Source organism: Pseudonaja textilis, chromosome 3 (assembly GCF_049901715.1).
Source record: "Pseudonaja textilis isolate UNSWEBS1 chromosome 3, rPseTex1.2, whole genome shotgun sequence".
In the NCBI taxonomy this organism is placed as follows: Eukaryota; Metazoa; Chordata; class Lepidosauria; order Squamata; family Elapidae; genus Pseudonaja; species Pseudonaja textilis.
In genome coordinates, this window is record NC_141992.1 from 18,608,104 (window position 1) to 18,625,857 (window position 17,754).

Consider the following 17,754-nt stretch of genomic DNA (forward strand, 5'->3'; position numbering starts at 1 on the left):
CTCAGTTGTCAATAGTCTGTGATAAAGCTTGCCTTCAGAAGTTGAGGGTGCTTGATCCCTTGAGATTTTAAAGAAGAGACTGGGCAGTCATTTGTCTGAAATGATATAGGATTTCCTGCTTGAGCAGGAAGGTCCCTTCCAGCTCTATTCTGATTCGATATACTGAAGTTTTACCTCTACATAAAAAGTTTAGCTCCTGCCTCTAAAGGATTTATGAGAAATGTGTGAGAAAGGCATTAAGGCTGCTTAATTTTGGGACTTTACACATACACCCTTTTAATATAATTGTCATCTCCCCTTGTAAAAATGTTTGAGATATTATTTTGAAAGCAGTGATTTGATTTTAAGGGGCTTAACTTCACATTGATTTGAAGAGAAAAAAAAACCCCACACAACACATATGTTCAACTTCCTGAAATTCTCTTGCACTGCATTTGGGAAATCTGGGCAGTTTATTTGTAAAGGGCCCTAGTGAAATTGTATATTAGAATGAAATTCACATTTGAGTATTTTGGCTGCTAATTCAGTAGTAATTAGAAGTTTTGGATTTCAATCCACTCAAAATTTGTGGTGTGCTTATACATTTGGTAGGATTATCTTGGATTGCAGAGGAGTAACTTTAAACCATCACAATACCCATTGATCTGTCTGTCACAAAAATTTTAATTGCATAACACACACACACAGAGAGAGAGAGAGGAGAGACTAAAAACTTAGAAAATAGTAGACCTCAAAAAACAATAGATTTCTAATATTTAACAGACAATGCTGTTGATAATGGAGATTGTTCAAGAATTAGTCTAGTCTAATTATCAAAGGATCAGGCCTGTTTTATGTACTGTATTTACACAATTGCTTTTGCCATGATGTTATTGAATAAACCATAGTTGGTTAATAGATTGTATTGCAGCACACAATAAATTGGTTTACAAATGATGAAAGACTGGGTTCATGCACTGCTCTAATTGAATATAAATGTAAATGAATAAAATATTATGTCTTACTGCACTATATACTATATATCTCTAAGGATCAGGTATAGAGAGACCAAACTTATCTTAAATCAGCTTTAAGGTTTACTGACCAATTTCATATCAGTCTGTTAACACAAACATTCTCAATGTGTACTACTTTAAAGTAAAATGATGGTTTAGGGTGGGAATATTAAATAAATCTATTCTATTTTGAGGCCCTTGGAATAAAGGTGTGTCAGAATCACAAGGTTTGGAAATAATAAAGGGTAAAATAGTTATATCTGATGAGAATGGTTTATGGAGTTTCTCAGTCATTCAGACCATGGTTGTCCCAAAGATTTGTCAAGGGCAACTGGACTTTCTGGTTTTTATTTGAAGATGTTTCACTTCTCATCCAAAAAGCTTCTTCAGCTCTGGCTGGATGATGGGAAATGAAATAGGAGAACAAACCCATCAGGACAAGATTCAGCAGTCCATCTGCATTTAAAAGACACAGGCCAGTCTTTTGAAGACAGCAAAGTCCAAGAGTTTGGCTGCTTTGAAAGTGGGTCAAAATTGAAAGACAGAGGGGGGAGGGAAAAGACATCATCTATCTTTAGTCTACAGCACAGTCCTTTCAACAGTTTCAAAAGGCTCCACATCCATTTGCACTACTCAGGTGACCCTGATAACACAGATAAACTTTCAGGTTACTTTAACGACCTGCTAAAAGAATGCAAATGACTAACTGCCTTCAAGGAGTATAAATCCTTCCATTCCCCACCATCCAGCCAGAGCTGAAGAAACTTATTGGATGAGAAGTGAAATGCCTTCAAAGAAAAACCAGAAAGTTGCCTCTCGAAAAAGCACCAGAAAAAAACCAGTTGCCTCTTGAGAAAGCACCTTTGGGACCTCTGATGAGAAGGAAATATCTGCAAAAGGTATTTGTACTATAGAAAAGGAGGGGAATAAATGTATTTGGGGATCTTACATTTCAGCTTCTAGAATTCCAAGCCAATATCAGGCTTACTGAAATTGTTTGGAGTTGAAGTTTACCTATTGGGAAGATGCTAAGATCTGAGAAGGCAGACCAGCCTGGATCAAGATATTGATAGCAGGAATTTTTGTTTTTCTGACACATGAGCTTGGTACTGGTAATTTACTTCAGTAAATTACTTCAGTACTTCAGTAAATTACTGTATCTTCTCAGGATGGACTTTTGAAACTAAATAGTGGTTCCTATTGGAAAATTGCCCAAATATTGCAACTCACTTGTTAAATCATCTTTTATAATAGTACCTTGTAATTCGCAATGTTGCAAAAGAGGATTATGATTAGAAGCAAGTAATACATAATCAGTGTAATCTTTCTTTCTTCCAGAGATAATAAGATGACACACGTGGCATTCTGGCCCCCAATTTTTCTACAAAAGCTACTTCAAATTGTTTAGGACAGTCTTTCTTAGAGTGTGGGTCTAGGACCACTGGGAATATCCCAAGATCCTCTCAGGGATCCTTGAAATCAAAATTATTTGCTAGACATTAAAGATATTTGCAAAAAAGAGTGTCACTGTTTTCCTTAAAAAAAAAATCTGATGAAAATACCAGTTTTTTTCTATGAAAATAATGAATTTAATGTTATTTTTATAGGATCCAATAAGTATTCTATAAGTGCATCCATTTTAATTTTAATTTGGTAAAAAACACAAGCCACACAAGCAGAAGTTCTCTATTTTTAAATGTGGGAAGGGGTCATCCATAACTTGTAAAAGTAGGAAGGTATTCTAAGACCAACTGATTTAAGAAACGTGTATTGAATAGATGTCTGTAGGTCAATATCTCTTATCTACATCTCTATTGATTGTACCAAATAAACAGGTAAAATCAAATAGTATTTAATATGTTTCAGATTCAATAATACTTTTCACTTGGTTGATGTTGTGAAATATGTCTGCAAATTAATACATTTATGTGAATATCTGCATCTGTCTTTATACTCCTATCTTGACTATGCCAAATGACATGTAGATTAAAATAAAAGGAAAGATGCATGTAATACTTGTAATTGGATCAGATTTATTAACCTTTAGGAAAACATTATTTTTCCCCAAATAAATCTCTTTTTACTTAGGCGTCTGGACAATAAGCACTAAAAAAGATGCAAAAGTAACTTTTGAAAATTTGAAGTTATATGTTGGTGATTTTAATTATACTAAATTATTATTTAGCATTATGCTAAATATTGTTACGCTAATTTAGAATATTTATGCATTGCATATTGTTTAGCTCTTAACCATCCTTCCTCCAGTAAATGTGTGTTTCAGTAGTTGATCTATTTATTGAGAGACAATAAATATCAAATATTTTAGCTGTGCTTGTTTATCTCCCTCATAATTTTCATATTGAAATTATTATTTTTAATGGACATCCATATTCATATTTAGTTGTTATATAAAACCAATTGTTTTAAACCTAAAGATTAGTTTTGAACTATTCAAAGGGGCATAAACAAGCTTTCCAAATGGCTGGCACTTGGAGTGGCCCCATGATTTCAAAATAGCTGCATATTAGCTGTTAACTGACAGCAGATTCTGTCATGAGGAAATACTTTTTTTCCTTTTCTTTTTAAAATAATGCTATTAGATTTATTTTAAACTTGCCATTTTATTTTATAAAGAAACATCTAAGCCCTTACAAAATGCTTTGGGACATAAGGGCTTGCAAAAAAAAAACCCTTTCTTAAATGGTTTTGTAATAAGACAATATTATTCCTTAAAAATGGGATTTCCTAGATTTTTTTTAGGATAATAATGTGGACTTCTAGGATTCTGCAAGTGTAATGGCTGAATAATTGTCCTGTTTCTTTCACTGAGGCAGTTTCTTCTTTATGACTGAGTGCTGAAGATAATGTTCTACAGTAACTCCCTAAGGCAGTTTCCTTGCAGAGATTAGCAACTTCCTTTGATAATTGCATCATTTTAAAGATAAATATTTAGTAAAATCTGAATGTGTAGCTGGATTGCACATCTTTAAACTTAGATTACATTGGAGCACTTGTAAAAAGTGCATTGGAAAACTGTTAATCACATATTGTATATTTGTGTCAAAAGAACACAGAAATTTCCTCCTGACTTCATTGCACTGTATAAAGCATTGTATTGAAGAAAGAATACTTGGTATCATAAAAGTATATTAGTCCTTTTGTTTTCAAACTATTTTATTGATTCATTTTTATTCCTAAATTAACATTAATTTGTTTTCAAATTCTCTTCACATAGGTGGTGATGTTCTCGCTGATTCTGAGCTACAACAATTTTCTTCAAGCTTAAGAAGAAGCTCTTAAGTATTAAACTCGGAGACGTGAACAGACCGGTTTTGCTAAAAGCAAGTTACATAAACTGCAGAACAACATAAGCAATTCCACCTCTTTCATAAAAGAAAGAGATAGTACATTTTTTATGAAATCATTTCTTTCTGGCAGAGGTTAGCTACATCTACAGATGAGCAGAATACCCAACAACCCTCTTTGGAAGGAGTCATCAGGACTCAAACATCTGCTACCAATCAACTGGGGAAATATCTAAAGTGGTCCTATTTCTTACCTAAAAACAACTTGACACTTCTTGTTAAAACCTCCAAAGGAAATATGCCAACTCAGCCTCTTTTGGTGTACATGGATGGACCAGAAAGTATAGCCAGTACTGTTGGTTCACAAATGGATAGTAATGATGCCACTATGCCAGTAAAAGGAGCCAACACAATTTCCTATAAGAACTTGCAAGACAAGTTCTTAATGCAAGGTGAGGGATGCCTATCTTTAGACTGCATGTTTTGCGAACAGACTTTCAAGCATCCAGAAGATCTTGGTAAGCATGTCTTAACCCAGCATAGGCCGACACTTTGTGAACCGGCAGTTTTGCGTGTGGAAGCGGAGTACGTAAGCCATCTTGATAAAGGACAAGGGAGAATTGATTTGCCACCCCTGGATGTAAATGAAAAGGACAGCCAAGACTTCAGCTGTGTGGTTTGCGGGCAAACATTTGATGATGCTTTTGATGTTGAGGCCCACATGAGGAAGCACAAGGATTCTTTCACTTATTGGTGCAGTGTATGTGGAAGGAGATTTAAAGAACCCTGGTTCCTCAAAAATCACATGAGGACTCACACTGGAAAACCTGGCTCTCGCAGCAAGGCCCTGCCCGGATCCGAGAGTCCCGTAACGATAAATGAGGTGGTTCAGGACCAAGTGGCAGAAAGCATAACATCCCCTTATAAAATCTGCATGGTGTGTGGCTTTCTATTTCAGAATAAGGAAAGTTTAATTGAGCACAGCAAAGTGCATACCAAAGATTCTCTAGTCAGCAGCAATGGCTGTCCCTCGGAAGGGGACGGTAAAGAAAATAGGGAAGAATTTCTGCAATTTTTAAACCTAAAGCCACTTGCACCTTCTAATAACAGCAAACAGAAAAAGCCCGTGAAATGGATTGCCGAGTTGGATCCGTTCAGTACCTATCAGGCATGGCAGCTGGCTACTAAAGGTAAAGTTGCTATTGGTCACGGACAAACGAAAGACGCAGGTCATGAGGGAAGCACGGACAATGATGACTCTTCTTCGGACAAAGAAGAACTTGGAGAGATTTGGAACGCGAGCAAAGCAAACCAGACTGAAAGCGCAGGAAAGACCAAGGGAAGCAGAGGTGGAAGTTACACAGGGATTGGTAACATGCCACGGGACAAATTTAATAAATACCCTTGCCGCGAAGTGCCTTCATTGCATATGGATTCTAAACTGTCCCAGAACAAAGACAAACCTACCCATTGCTCAGAGTGTGGCAAAGCCTTTCGAACTTACCACCAACTCGTCCTTCACTCGAGAGTCCATAAGAAAGAGCGGAAGAATGATCTAGAAAGCGGGTGTGGGGAAGGGAAGCAGCTGAGAACATGCCTTCCTGACCTTGCAACCCTGGATGAGAATGGAGCCGAACGACTGGAGGGAGGATCTGAAGACAGCTCTGAGGATGGGATAATAGAGACTTCAGGTGAGACAATTTAAGAACTGTTCATGATAAAATTGTATTTTGTTCATTTAGGCATGAGAGGATGTCTGTATTAAAGATAATGTGGAGGGATAATATGTTTCGCTAACTGATTTCCAAGGAATATTGTCACACCATCATCCTACACTAGTTTTAAGTCATGGCATAATTTGCATCTACACCAAATGGAAAGAGGTTTGCATAATCTTGAAACGCATTGCATATTTCATATACACACGACACTTGTGTAGAGTTGTATAAAAAGATAGTGTAATCGAGGATTAGACAGATGGATATTTTCATTCCTTTAATGCTAAACATGCTAGGGTTTTTTTTCCCACCACAGCTGAGATATTGGTAAATCCTTTTGTTATGCAATACAGGTAATCCTCAACTTATGACCATAACTGAGCCAGAAATTTCTTTTGCTAATTGAGACATTTTTTAAAGTAAATTTTTGCTCCATTTTACAATCTTGCCACATTTGTTAAGTTGGTTAAATGAATCTGGCTTCCCCCTTGAATGTTCTTCTCAGGAGGTTGCAAACAGTGATAACATGACCCCAGGACAGTGCAATCGTTTTAAATCCATGCCAGTTGTCCAGATTTTGATCACATAACCATGGAACGCTGCAGAGTGTGAAAAAATAAGTTCCTTTTTCCATTAAAAAAGTCATAAGTTCCTTTTTCCAATGCCATTGTAACTTCAAATGGTCACTAAATGAATAGATGTAAGTCGAGAACTATCTGTACTCTGATTTGTACTTTGGAGAGATTGGTAGAAATTTTGAGATAGCCACATAGGTCCTATTTATAAAACAACCAGAATATTTATTGCCTCATTTTTGAACTCACTTCTACCTATATAGTTACTGCTGTTACAGCTTGAAACAAGCTCAAATGAGCATAATGCAGTGCTTGCTGCCCTCTAGTGATAAACCTTGAGCTCTGCATGCTAATTAATTTGACTTTTATAAATTTGATGATTTGGTGGTTCTGTATTGAGATTTGGGCAGCTCACAGTATAAAAAACAAAGCACAAATACTATAAGATAAATAAAAATGTAGCAAGGGTAACTGAAGAAATAAATACTTGTCTCCAGTGTTCAATTTTGGAAATCATGCATCTGATAGGATTCTAATTTAGCAGGATTCTTCCCTAAAATTAAGTAGAATGAATTCTCTTTTAAATCATGCAGGATTCACATAAGGCAGTGAGATGTGAGGTTGCTATTTACAAAAATTAAATTAAAGATGTTTTCTAATGAACGAAAACATGTGACTGCAGGACGATTTTAGAAATGCCTTTATCATTGTGTTTGCTTCAGCTTGAACGATGGCTCTCGGAAACTTCATTTCCCCACTTGTTAATTACAACTAAGCTACAACTCTATCCATGTATCCCATCTCACTTAAAATTCTTCCTAGTACATATGTTACCTGTTATCGCGATATCTGCTTTTCAGATTAAATCCTGCAGAGTGTAAACTCCCAAATTGTGTTCCCTGGGGAGGGGCTGCTATGCAACCTGAAAAAAATTATCCAACCAATACCTAATAGTTGTATTGAAAGGCTGTATTTTTGTGAGTTGTTTCTGAAGTCGTCTGCCTGCCAAATGCCACTGCATATTTTTGAAGGTGTTGCGTATGTGTGCATCCATGTGAAAAAAAGAATTTGCAGAAAAATATTTGTCTCTTGTGCCCAGACGTCATTTTTTTTATGTCCCAACTGTTTTAGATACAAATGGTACTGTATGTAGGGGTGAAAATCTCTCCTCCTACCAGTGTCTTTTGCTGCCTAGGGGGCATTTATAATCTGAAATGATTGTTTTACTACCTAAATATCCAGGACTATTAAAATAGTTTAGATGGAAATATTTTTTCAAACAGAAAAATATATAATTGAATGGTAAAATTAAAAATTTACTTTGCAATCTTTAGCTTTCTGGTTTTAACATAGGAAAAGCAATTGATGTATTGAGGAAAATTAATAAAATTTTAATCAATATAAAAGAAAAATAATTCACTGAAGGAAAGGCATGGGGATGGTTTTTCTGCTTGCTGTTGCAGTCTGTAAACTCAAAACTGCTTCACAAGACCGCAGATTTGGATATAACAGAACAGGTAGTCCTCAACTTAGGACCACAGATGAGCCCAATATTTCTGTTGCTAAGCGAAACATTTGTTAAGTGAATTTTGACTCATTTTGCAACCACAGTTGTTAAGTAAATCACTGCAGTTAAATTAATGACACTGTTGTTAAGTGAATCTGGCTCCCCCATTGACTTGTCAGAAGGTCACAAAAGGAGATCACATGACCCCTGCAGCCATCATAAATATGAGTCAGTTGCAAAGTGTCTGAATTTTGATCACATAACCATGGGGATGCAGCAATGGTCATAAATGTGAAAAATGATCATAGTGCCATTGAACGGTCACTAAACGTAAGTCGAGGATTACCTGTACTGTGGACTTTTGTATCATTATCTTTAAGAGTGTATGCAAAAGAGACCTAAGAATATTTTTGAACCTTGCAAGGAAGAGCAGGGGAAACATCCAAAAAGAGAGATAGAAAGATTCTTAGTTGGCCAGAGAAAAGATTTGGAAACTGCAATTTCTAGCAAAAGGTGGGTTATAAAATACTGACAAGGGAGTCTCCAAACTTTTGGATTTGGCATATTCTAATTTTTAAAAAATTGTAAACAAACTCTGTATATAATTGGCATATGTGTTTGAAGAAAGACGTTGTGTTTAATAATCTGCCTTCTGCAATCATTTGAAATAGTTTTTGACCATAGGTAGCTAAACTTTTGCCCGCCACTGTATCCCACTGTCATAGTTAAAATCTGCTCTATGGTGGAATATTTTTGTGTAATAGCATGAATTGTGTAGTTCTAAAGGGTTGCAGGAAGATGGTGAATTAGATATACAAGATATACTGAGCAAGTGTGAGTGATGTGAATAAGATATTGCTAAAAATATGTATGTTGAGAGAGAAAGAACCTCCCTCCCTCCTTCCCTTCCCTTCCCTTCCCTCCCTCCCTCCCTCCCTCCCTCCCTCCCTCCCAGGAATATCAATTCCAAATTCAGTAGACCCCAAAAAGATTAGAGTAAAATCTCTCCAGAGAGTCAGGAGCAGTATATATTCTTGGCAGATATCTTTGCAAAACAAACCAAATTCTGTTTTCTTCTCTCTTTTTTTCCTCTCCCTTTTTTATTTAACAATTTTGCAGCATACAGTTATACAGATATAAATAAAGATACATGTTCATTTTCTCCTTTTAGGAAGTACATTAACATAACAGTAATCTGTTCACTTACTATTTTTGTCTTATTATGATCCTTTCATTTAAAACAAAAGTTTATTTTCAGAAAAGGTATCTATGGATGAACAAATAATTACAGAGGTTGCCCAATTATTGCACAATGTGTCCTTTTTTTTTTTTTTACAATGTCCAGAATTGTGTTCCTTACTTTTCTTTATTTTTATTCCCCCCGCCCCTCTAAAGATAAAAATGAAGACGGGTTGGAAAGATCAAAAGTAAAAAATCTTGGAGCTACCAGAGAATGCAGCTACTGTGGAAAGTTTTTTCGTTCAAACTATTACCTCAATATTCATCTCAGAACTCATACAGGTAAAGAAAGCTTGAGATTATGCCTTTGGTGAAGAATCAAAAGGAGAAAGTTTTCAATAAGTAAAAAAAACGAATATGATTCAATTTTGACACTTGTTGGAAAAAATAGTTTGTTGCATGCTGAGAAACAGAGACCACCAAACCAAAGGAGTGGGTTAAAAAAAAAGGCTAGATAAAACCTCCCTAGAGTTATTGAGGAGATCACACTGCTGTCCGTGTAGGTTTCTGGATAATGTGACAAAAATGATCCCCAAATTGTGAGACTTTAAAAATCTGGAAAGGCTCTTGACTATCAAAGGATTTTTTATTTATTTTTTGGTTTTGAATACAAGAGTTAGCTTTTTAGCAGAGATTTTAAAACAGCAATATTAAGGTTCCTGTTATTTGCTAATCTCACTTTATAGCCTGCAGTTGTTAGGATTTTAATCAGTGTTGGGAGCAAAGACTTCCATTACTTCTGATATTAAAAATGTTGGCATGCTTCTTAACTTTCCCCACCTCACCTCTTTTACACACACACACCAGTCAATATTTGTGTTTGTTTCAACCAAACCTATCTTACTGGTTGGGTGATATGGGGGGAAGTAAAGGAAAGAGTGAGTACTGTTCACGCCAACTTTAGCTTCTGGAGTAAAATAAGGCTATGAATTTGACAAATAAACGAATTACTCTGCAAATTGCTGTGATTAGCAGTTGGGAAGCCTGAAGGTCTTGAAACATGTCTTGTATCTCCAGGAGACTGAACAAGGTAAATATTAAGGATTTGCAGCTCAATGCTGGAAAAAGCCGCAGGCAGGCTAACAATGAGTCCTACATGAGTATAAAGACAGAAGAAGAATTAAAGGCTGCAATATAACTTGTCCTTACTTTTTCTCTGTCCGCGCTAAGCAAACCATCCCTTTTAATTTCTAAAAATGAAATCAAAGCCAAATACCAATTAGTGCAATTAATGAAACCATTATTCTGGCAAAAATATTTGTTGTTCTAAGATGTTTAGTAGCAGTAAAGAAAATGCACAGTACTCGTTTTTGTTTTCTGGTGAATTAAAAGAAGGAAGTGGGAGTTTTCTGACTTTTGGCTCATTATTTTTGCAGGTGAAAAACCATACAAATGTGAATTTTGTGAGTATGCGGCAGCACAGAAAACCTCTCTGCGCTACCATTTAGAGAGACATCACAAGGACAAGCATACAGAAGCTTCACCAGATCTGAAAAATGACAGTAAAGGGATATTGCCTTTCCAGGAGACAGGCTTCTTGTCAGTAAGCGGTCATGCTCCAGAAACCAAAAATCTGAAAAGGCTCCTTGAAGACGCCAAAGATGCCAAAGGAGTAGCCCCACCTGTAAAACAGCAGAAAGAAGAGTTTTACCCTTTTCACAGTGCGCCAAAAAGTATAACTCAGGACAGGAGCAAAGACTCTGACTGTGATGGCTTGAAAGAGGGCGCATTTGTTTCAGGGTTTTTAAAACATGAAAAAAACACAGTGGAACATCAGGCAAACATTCTTGTTAATAGAACTGAAAAAGAGAACTCTGAGTTAACAAAAAATGTGTTTTATGCTGGCAGAACGAAGGCAGACTTGAACGACATTACAGAAAACTCAAAATGCAGGTTAACAGTTCAAGAAAAGCCCTTAAATTTGTCTACCGCCTCTTCTCAGGATGCTCCAGTAATTCTTCATTCTCGGTGTTCCTTAGCAACCAGCACCTGTCCCTTTTGTACTTTCCGGACGTTATATCCAGAAGTTCTCACCATGCATCAACGGTTGATGCATAAGTCCACTAATAACCTCAATGCAGCGACAAAAAATAGCATTAGAAATAAGGCCGCTCATAAAGCCAGACGTACAGGCTGCCCACCCTGTCTTTTGGGCAAGGATGTGCCACCCCTGCCTCTTAATTCTGGGAAAATCAAACCTTCCTTGCTCGCTCAGTCAAAATCTCTGCCTGTGGAGAAGGGGAGGCCATGTCCCACCCCACAGGGCAAAGGATCCATTCTCTCAGGACAAAACTCCAGCAGCTGGGCCCTAAGCAACTTGAAATCGTGCAAACCTCAAATGATCGGCGTTCCGATTAATAACTGTAGACAGGAAATGCACCAGAGCCCTGGTCGCTCTTCAGGGCAAGATAAAGGGAAATCAAGACTTTTGGCTTCTCAGTTAGGGGCAGGCAATAGCAACATCAATAGCTCTATGGAGAACAAAGCTAGTCGAGAAGTAGAGTTTTTCAATAACAAATCCGCCGGGAATAGATATGTGGGATTTGAAGGACTGCCTTCTAAAAGACTTAGGCCTAATCTCTTTGCTCTGGAACAGATCGACTCTGCTCGACATCGGACAGAGAGTGAAACTGCTAGATTACCTCTTTCAGGCAAATATTCAGGTCTGCTCCCTCAGGAATGTTCACACACCAAGCATGCCTCTCTCCTGCTTTTCAAACAAGGGCTCATGAGCTCTGACAGAGATGCTGTAAATCCAATGACTGTTCTAAAACCATATGAAACATACAGCCCAGGAGCATTTGCCAGTTCCTGTGGATCGAGTAGCAGCCATGTTCCCAGCTCTTCAAAAGAAGGTATGTACATCCGTAGTTTTCAGCAATAAATGATGGAAAAATAAGACATTCTTTAAAACAGAGAACACTTGCCAAATGAAATCATAATCTTTTACGGCCATTGCAGTAGCCATGGGACATACTGTATTTTTCAGAGTACAAGATGCTCCAAAGTATAAGACACACCTAGCTTTTGGGGAGGAAAACAAGAAAAAAAAATCTGCCTCTGTCTGCTTGCAGCAAACGGCCTGTTTCAATTTCAGTTTCAGCGCAGCCTGATTAGTACAAGCAGCTGATTGTCGGTAGGATCTGCCTTCCAACGACCCGCTGATTCAGGCTGCAGGGATTGCCATAGCCTATTGCCATCTCTGCACACCCCATTTTTTTGGCCTCCATCCTGTTTTCAGCCTCTGCACGCCCTGTTTTTGGCCTCTGTGTGCCCCATTTTCTATCCGTTGCGGGCAGCGGAGACTGGAATGGGCAGAAAATGGGGCTTGTGGAGGCTGAAAATGAGGCACATAGAGGCAAATAACGGGATGCAGAGGCCAAAAATGGGACACACTGAGGCAGCAATAGGCAATGGCAATCCCTGCAGCCTGAAACAGCTGATTGTCGGGAGACAGATCTTACCGACAATCAGCCGCTTGTGCTAATCAGGCTGTGCTGAAACTGAAACTGGCTGTTTGCTGCAAGGAGGCAAATTGCTGGGAGGCAGAGGCCAAAGGGTGGGGTAGTTGGGGCTTTGGCAACATTCACTGTGTAAGATGCACAGACATTTCCACCCGCTTTTGGGAGTGGAAAAAGTGTTTTATACTCCAAAAAATATGGTAGGTTTTTTGCACTGAATAGTCCTGTCTTAATTTGTAATCCTTTGTGTGTTGTGATGTTTGTTACTAGGGAAAAAACAAGTGTCATATCAACACCTATCTAATACCTTGCTGCAAAAGCGAAGTTACGAGAGCTTTATTGGCAATACCCACAGCCGCCTGAATGATAAGAAAACATGATTTGGCTTCAACAGATGGTAAGGCGCATGTCATACACAAATACATATATTTCACGTTTTTGTTGGTATCAGATGAAAAACCTATAAGTCACTTTGTCTTGCTGAATTGTAGCACCCATCATTTTTTACCATAGTCATTGCTGACTGGGTTCTCTGGGAGCTATAGTTCAGGAGCACTTGGAAAGTGTCACGCTTCTCTTCACTGTAGAAGAATTTTCTTTAACTCTATGGTCTCTGGATGTGTCAAGACATCCAATTCTCTGAACAATCGTGTCCCCAAACATCTGAAAAATTAAAGGTTTTGGTAAATTGTCCAGTTTAAAGTGAGTGTAATTTTGTGGAATCATTAAATTACCCTAGATTCCAAGTAGTGTTCTAGAACTGTATTCCAAAGTACAGGTGAGCGAAGGCAAAAGTAAATGTGATTTTACTTAAAGTTAATGAAATAATAAATTAATGCAGTTAATAAGATCATACATTTTAACACATTTCCTATATTGGCATTTTAAAAATCAGATTTTGGCAGTAACCTTTGAAATATCTCAAAAATAGCCTTTCTCCAGCATGCCAATTGGAGAATCCACACTCGGCTCAGTTTCTGAGGAGAAAGGAATTGTGATCTGAGAAGAAAGAGGCTCTACAAATTTCTTCAGTGGACGATCCATTGTCAGCCCTTACATCCGCCACCACCGTGTCTGGAGACGTAGCAGAGACCCTGAAGGCTGAGGACAGGAGGGCAAAACTGAACTTCTGCAGAACACATCAGGCCAATGCTTGGGCCATCAAACAGGAGATGGCCGCTTCCTTTTTTACTAGGACTTCCTTGTTCTGGCTTCATCAGTTGCAAACAATGCCACCTGAGGAAATCCAGCTTTATCGAGACATCAATAAACTGGTGGCTGCGGCTGAATTTATGGCTGATGCCACCTTGCATGAGGCTCGGTTTTCCTCTAGGGCTCTCGCTTTCACCATTACATCATGCCAACTGCTTTGGCTTCGCCAGTGGCAAGCAGATGTAGAGCCTCTTCTCAGATCACAATTCCTTTCTCCTCAGAAACTGAACCGAGTTTGGATTCTCCACCGACATGCTGAGAAAGTGCATATTAGATAAGCCAGTGCCCTTTTTCAGGATTGAATTGGGGGATACAGAATTTCTATGCCTTCAGTTTGGGAAATGTCTAGAGGAATAAGTACAATATGTGTTAAAAAGTGCTCAAATTATTAAAAAAGCATTACATGCAAGTAAAAATAACCTTTCCAGAAAATTACTGTGCTTTCACTTTATATTAGGTAGGAAAATATTGCTGAATTACAGTTCCAAGTATCCATCACTATCTAATGCTTGCTCTACAGCTCCTGAGAAGCTGGTTCATCAGTATATCTTACTGGGAGAGAAAGGCAGAATCTAAATTCGACTTCTGCTCAGATCTAATTTGCTTCACTGAAGGAGCAGCCTTAAAGAGCATTTAGCTAAAATCTTTTCTCCCAAGGTTGTTCTGCTGCCAAAGAGACAAAATAGATAAGAGATGCTCAAGAAGTCAAAGAGTAATTCTGGGCTAACCGGATTGCTATCTTTAAGAATAAGCAAATTTTCATGAAAGAGAACACAGTTTAACACACCATACTGTTCTGGAGTATAGAGGGCTGGACTCTTTGAGACAGATTAGTTTCAGGATATTGGCTTAGATTTTCCAGTGATGAGACCTGTCATTTGGCCCTGCCTTCACTGGTTTGCTTTTTCCAAACTACAGGACACACTTTGATAAATCCTGGCAAAGATTATTTTAAAGTATCAAACAGCATTTGATTTGCAATATAATCTTCTAAAGGCAAGATATGACAATAGCAAAAGAAAGAGCAACAGTGCTGATTTATTTATTTAAAACATTTATATGGCTGCCCATCTGATATCAAACTCTGGGAAGCTCCCAACCAACAGTTAAAACAACACTTGGAATAAAACAACATACAGTAGAACTTCTGGTCACGACCATAATTCATTCCGTAACTTCGATTGCAACCCAATTTGGTCATGACTGGAAGCGAGACTGACTGAGCATGCACCTGCAAAAAAGAAAAAAAATTGGCGCAGAAAGGGAAATGGGCCGTGGCCGTGTTTGATCACCACCCATGTATGTGTTCGAGACCAGATTCAAAAATGTTGTGAATTTTTTGGTCGGAACCCGATTTAGTCGTGGTCAGTAGTGTTCGTGGCCAGAGGTTCTACATATATATCTATTAAAACCATAAACATCACAAGCCTGGCACCAAAGCTAAGTCCAACATTAAATCTTTCCGTCCACTTCACCCTATCCTAGTACTTGGAGAAAAAGCCAGGTCTTCAGTGTTAGGAGAGTGGAAGTCTGCCTAACTTCAAGAGGAAGATCCTAATGGATGGTAGTATTTAAGGGGGATGCCCATCTTATCTGTTCTGATGCGATAAATGTCTTTAGAGGGACCTCTCTACATATACACCCTATAGCAGGGATGGCTAACCTTTCGTTGTCGCATGCCGAAAGTACATGCGTGCATACGTGCCTCCTCCCATAATGCAAAGCGAGCGTGGCATCCCCCACCCCTGCGCATGCACAGCAGATATCCGACAATCAGCCAGCTGATGGGAGGCACACCCACATGCGCAGTGGATTTGTTCCGGGCGACAGTTTGCTTGGCGGCAGAAATGGCTCTGCATGCCACTTCTGGCATGTGTACCACAGGTTCGCCATCACGGCCCTATGAAGGTGGTGATGTGATATCTGAAAATTTGGGGTGAGGGGGTTGCTTACCAGAAATGTTATGCATTGTAAGTTTTCAGAGTATGTATGATTCGTGTCTTTGGTTTCACCATAAAGTAATCATATTTTTTTCCTAAGGTGGCTCTGAAGTGAAGATTTGTAACTAGAACTCAGACTTGATTTCAGGGCTCCACCAGGTCCTGTTGGAAAATATTGTTACTTTACAACTGACACATCATAGTTTCCAAAGGCCATCTTCCATTGCAACCTTAAATTACGTAAAATGAAATCTGACCCCAGAGACATGTTTTTACCTAAACCTCAATACCATATTTCCTGCTTTTTGTAGTCAATCTTTAGAAAGATCAATCCCTTTACAATATCTAGAAACAATGCTAAAAATACTGTTTATGCATCTGTTGTGAGTCAATTGAAAACATTTTTCCCCTCTGTATTCCAGGTATGAAGACACAGACTTTGAATCCCCTTACAGTTCATCTCTTGAGAATGATAGAATGACGAAAGCTACCAAACTAAGCTGTGATTTTACTGTGCACAGAGGAAAAACACTACAGTTGTGTAACTGAAGATTTGATCCTGTTTGGATGAAGCAATGTAAACGTTGTTGTCCAAGACAGTGTTGTCTAAGTGTGTGTATTGTTTCCCAATCTTGAATATTATTATTTTTTCTTAGAATTACCGTAGACCAAATATTCAACTTAAATATATTTTTGCATATGTGAGTGCTGCTGATATTGTGTGCAGTCCTTGCATCTCAGGTAAAGCTGTACATTGAAATACAGAGATGATTTTTTGCCTAAATATTTTCAGGTTTTGTTTTTTTTCTTTAAAAAAAAATTTTCAAAATGACCCCCAATGTACTACTTACATTCTTTTTAAGCACAATTATTGCCCGTCAGATTATATCAAGAACATTTAGCACCAAGCAAGACCCTAGTGTCTTTGAAGACATCATATTTTCTCAAATTGAAAATTGTTTTGTTTTTCTTTTAACATCCCTTCCATAAGGGAATGGAATTAATTGATTGCACTCTTGGATAGTGTAGGGTAGGGTCTCCAACTTGGCAACTTTAAGACTTGTGGACTTCAAGTCCCAGAATTCTGAAGCTGAAGTCCACAATTTACCAAGGTTGGAGACCCTTAGTATAGAGATTAAAGTTAGTCAGACCTTTGACATAAAGACATAATTCCTCTCTTACAATGAACACAGAATGTTTCTAACTATTCCTTCTGGGTACTTCAGTTCACCCCGTTTTCTTTTCTTAAAATACCATTTTCACCTCTACATATGAATCATTTTGCAAAAAATGTATAGATGTAAATAGATTGTGTACATATGCCTAAGAGGGAAGGTAACATTCCTCTCAAATACCAATGCCAACTATACCAATTCATATATATATATATATTTATGGATATAGCAACTCTTTCATATTTACTTGACAAACTGAAGGTTCAATCTGCCTCCTTCACGTGGCTTCATAGATGGAAGATTCTCACAGGTTGCCATGCTTTTTTTCACTCCTTGTCCCCATCTCAAAGATTATTTGCTTTGGGTCAGGATAAAATTTTAGATACATTGTGATGCACGCAGGAGTTGCCTTGAATTGGAGACTTGTGGTCCCTTAAAGAGATTTTGCAGCCATACTTCTCCAAATAAGCTACATGTACTGCTTGGGTCTCATTTGAAAAATCGGGGCATATGCTTAGCATTGTTTGCCAAAATCAAAGTTGTGTGTATAAGGGGTCTTGTGAGGTAATTTTCGTCTGTCCACACTTTGTAAGTAGTTCAGCCCAAAGTTGAATTATAAATTTAATG

At 38.0% G+C, this 17,754-nt stretch overlaps 1 protein-coding gene across 1 annotated transcript in view; it reads left to right on the forward strand.

The window, feature by feature from the left end:
* The window catches only part of ZNF217 (zinc finger protein 217), a 31,012-nt gene extending 13,258 nt beyond the window's left edge, over window positions 1-17,754 (forward strand). Inside the window, exons 2-6 of the mRNA XM_026697477.2 lie at window positions 4,231-5,991; window positions 9,496-9,621; window positions 10,716-12,194; window positions 13,071-13,197; window positions 16,375-17,754. Of these exons, the coding sequence (XP_026553262.2) occupies window positions 4,599-5,991; window positions 9,496-9,621; window positions 10,716-12,194; window positions 13,071-13,180 (3,108 nt within the window). The 5' untranslated portion in view covers window positions 4,231-4,598 and the 3' untranslated portion in view covers window positions 13,181-13,197; window positions 16,375-17,754. The remainder of the gene's footprint in view (window positions 1-4,230; window positions 5,992-9,495; window positions 9,622-10,715; window positions 12,195-13,070; window positions 13,198-16,374) is intronic.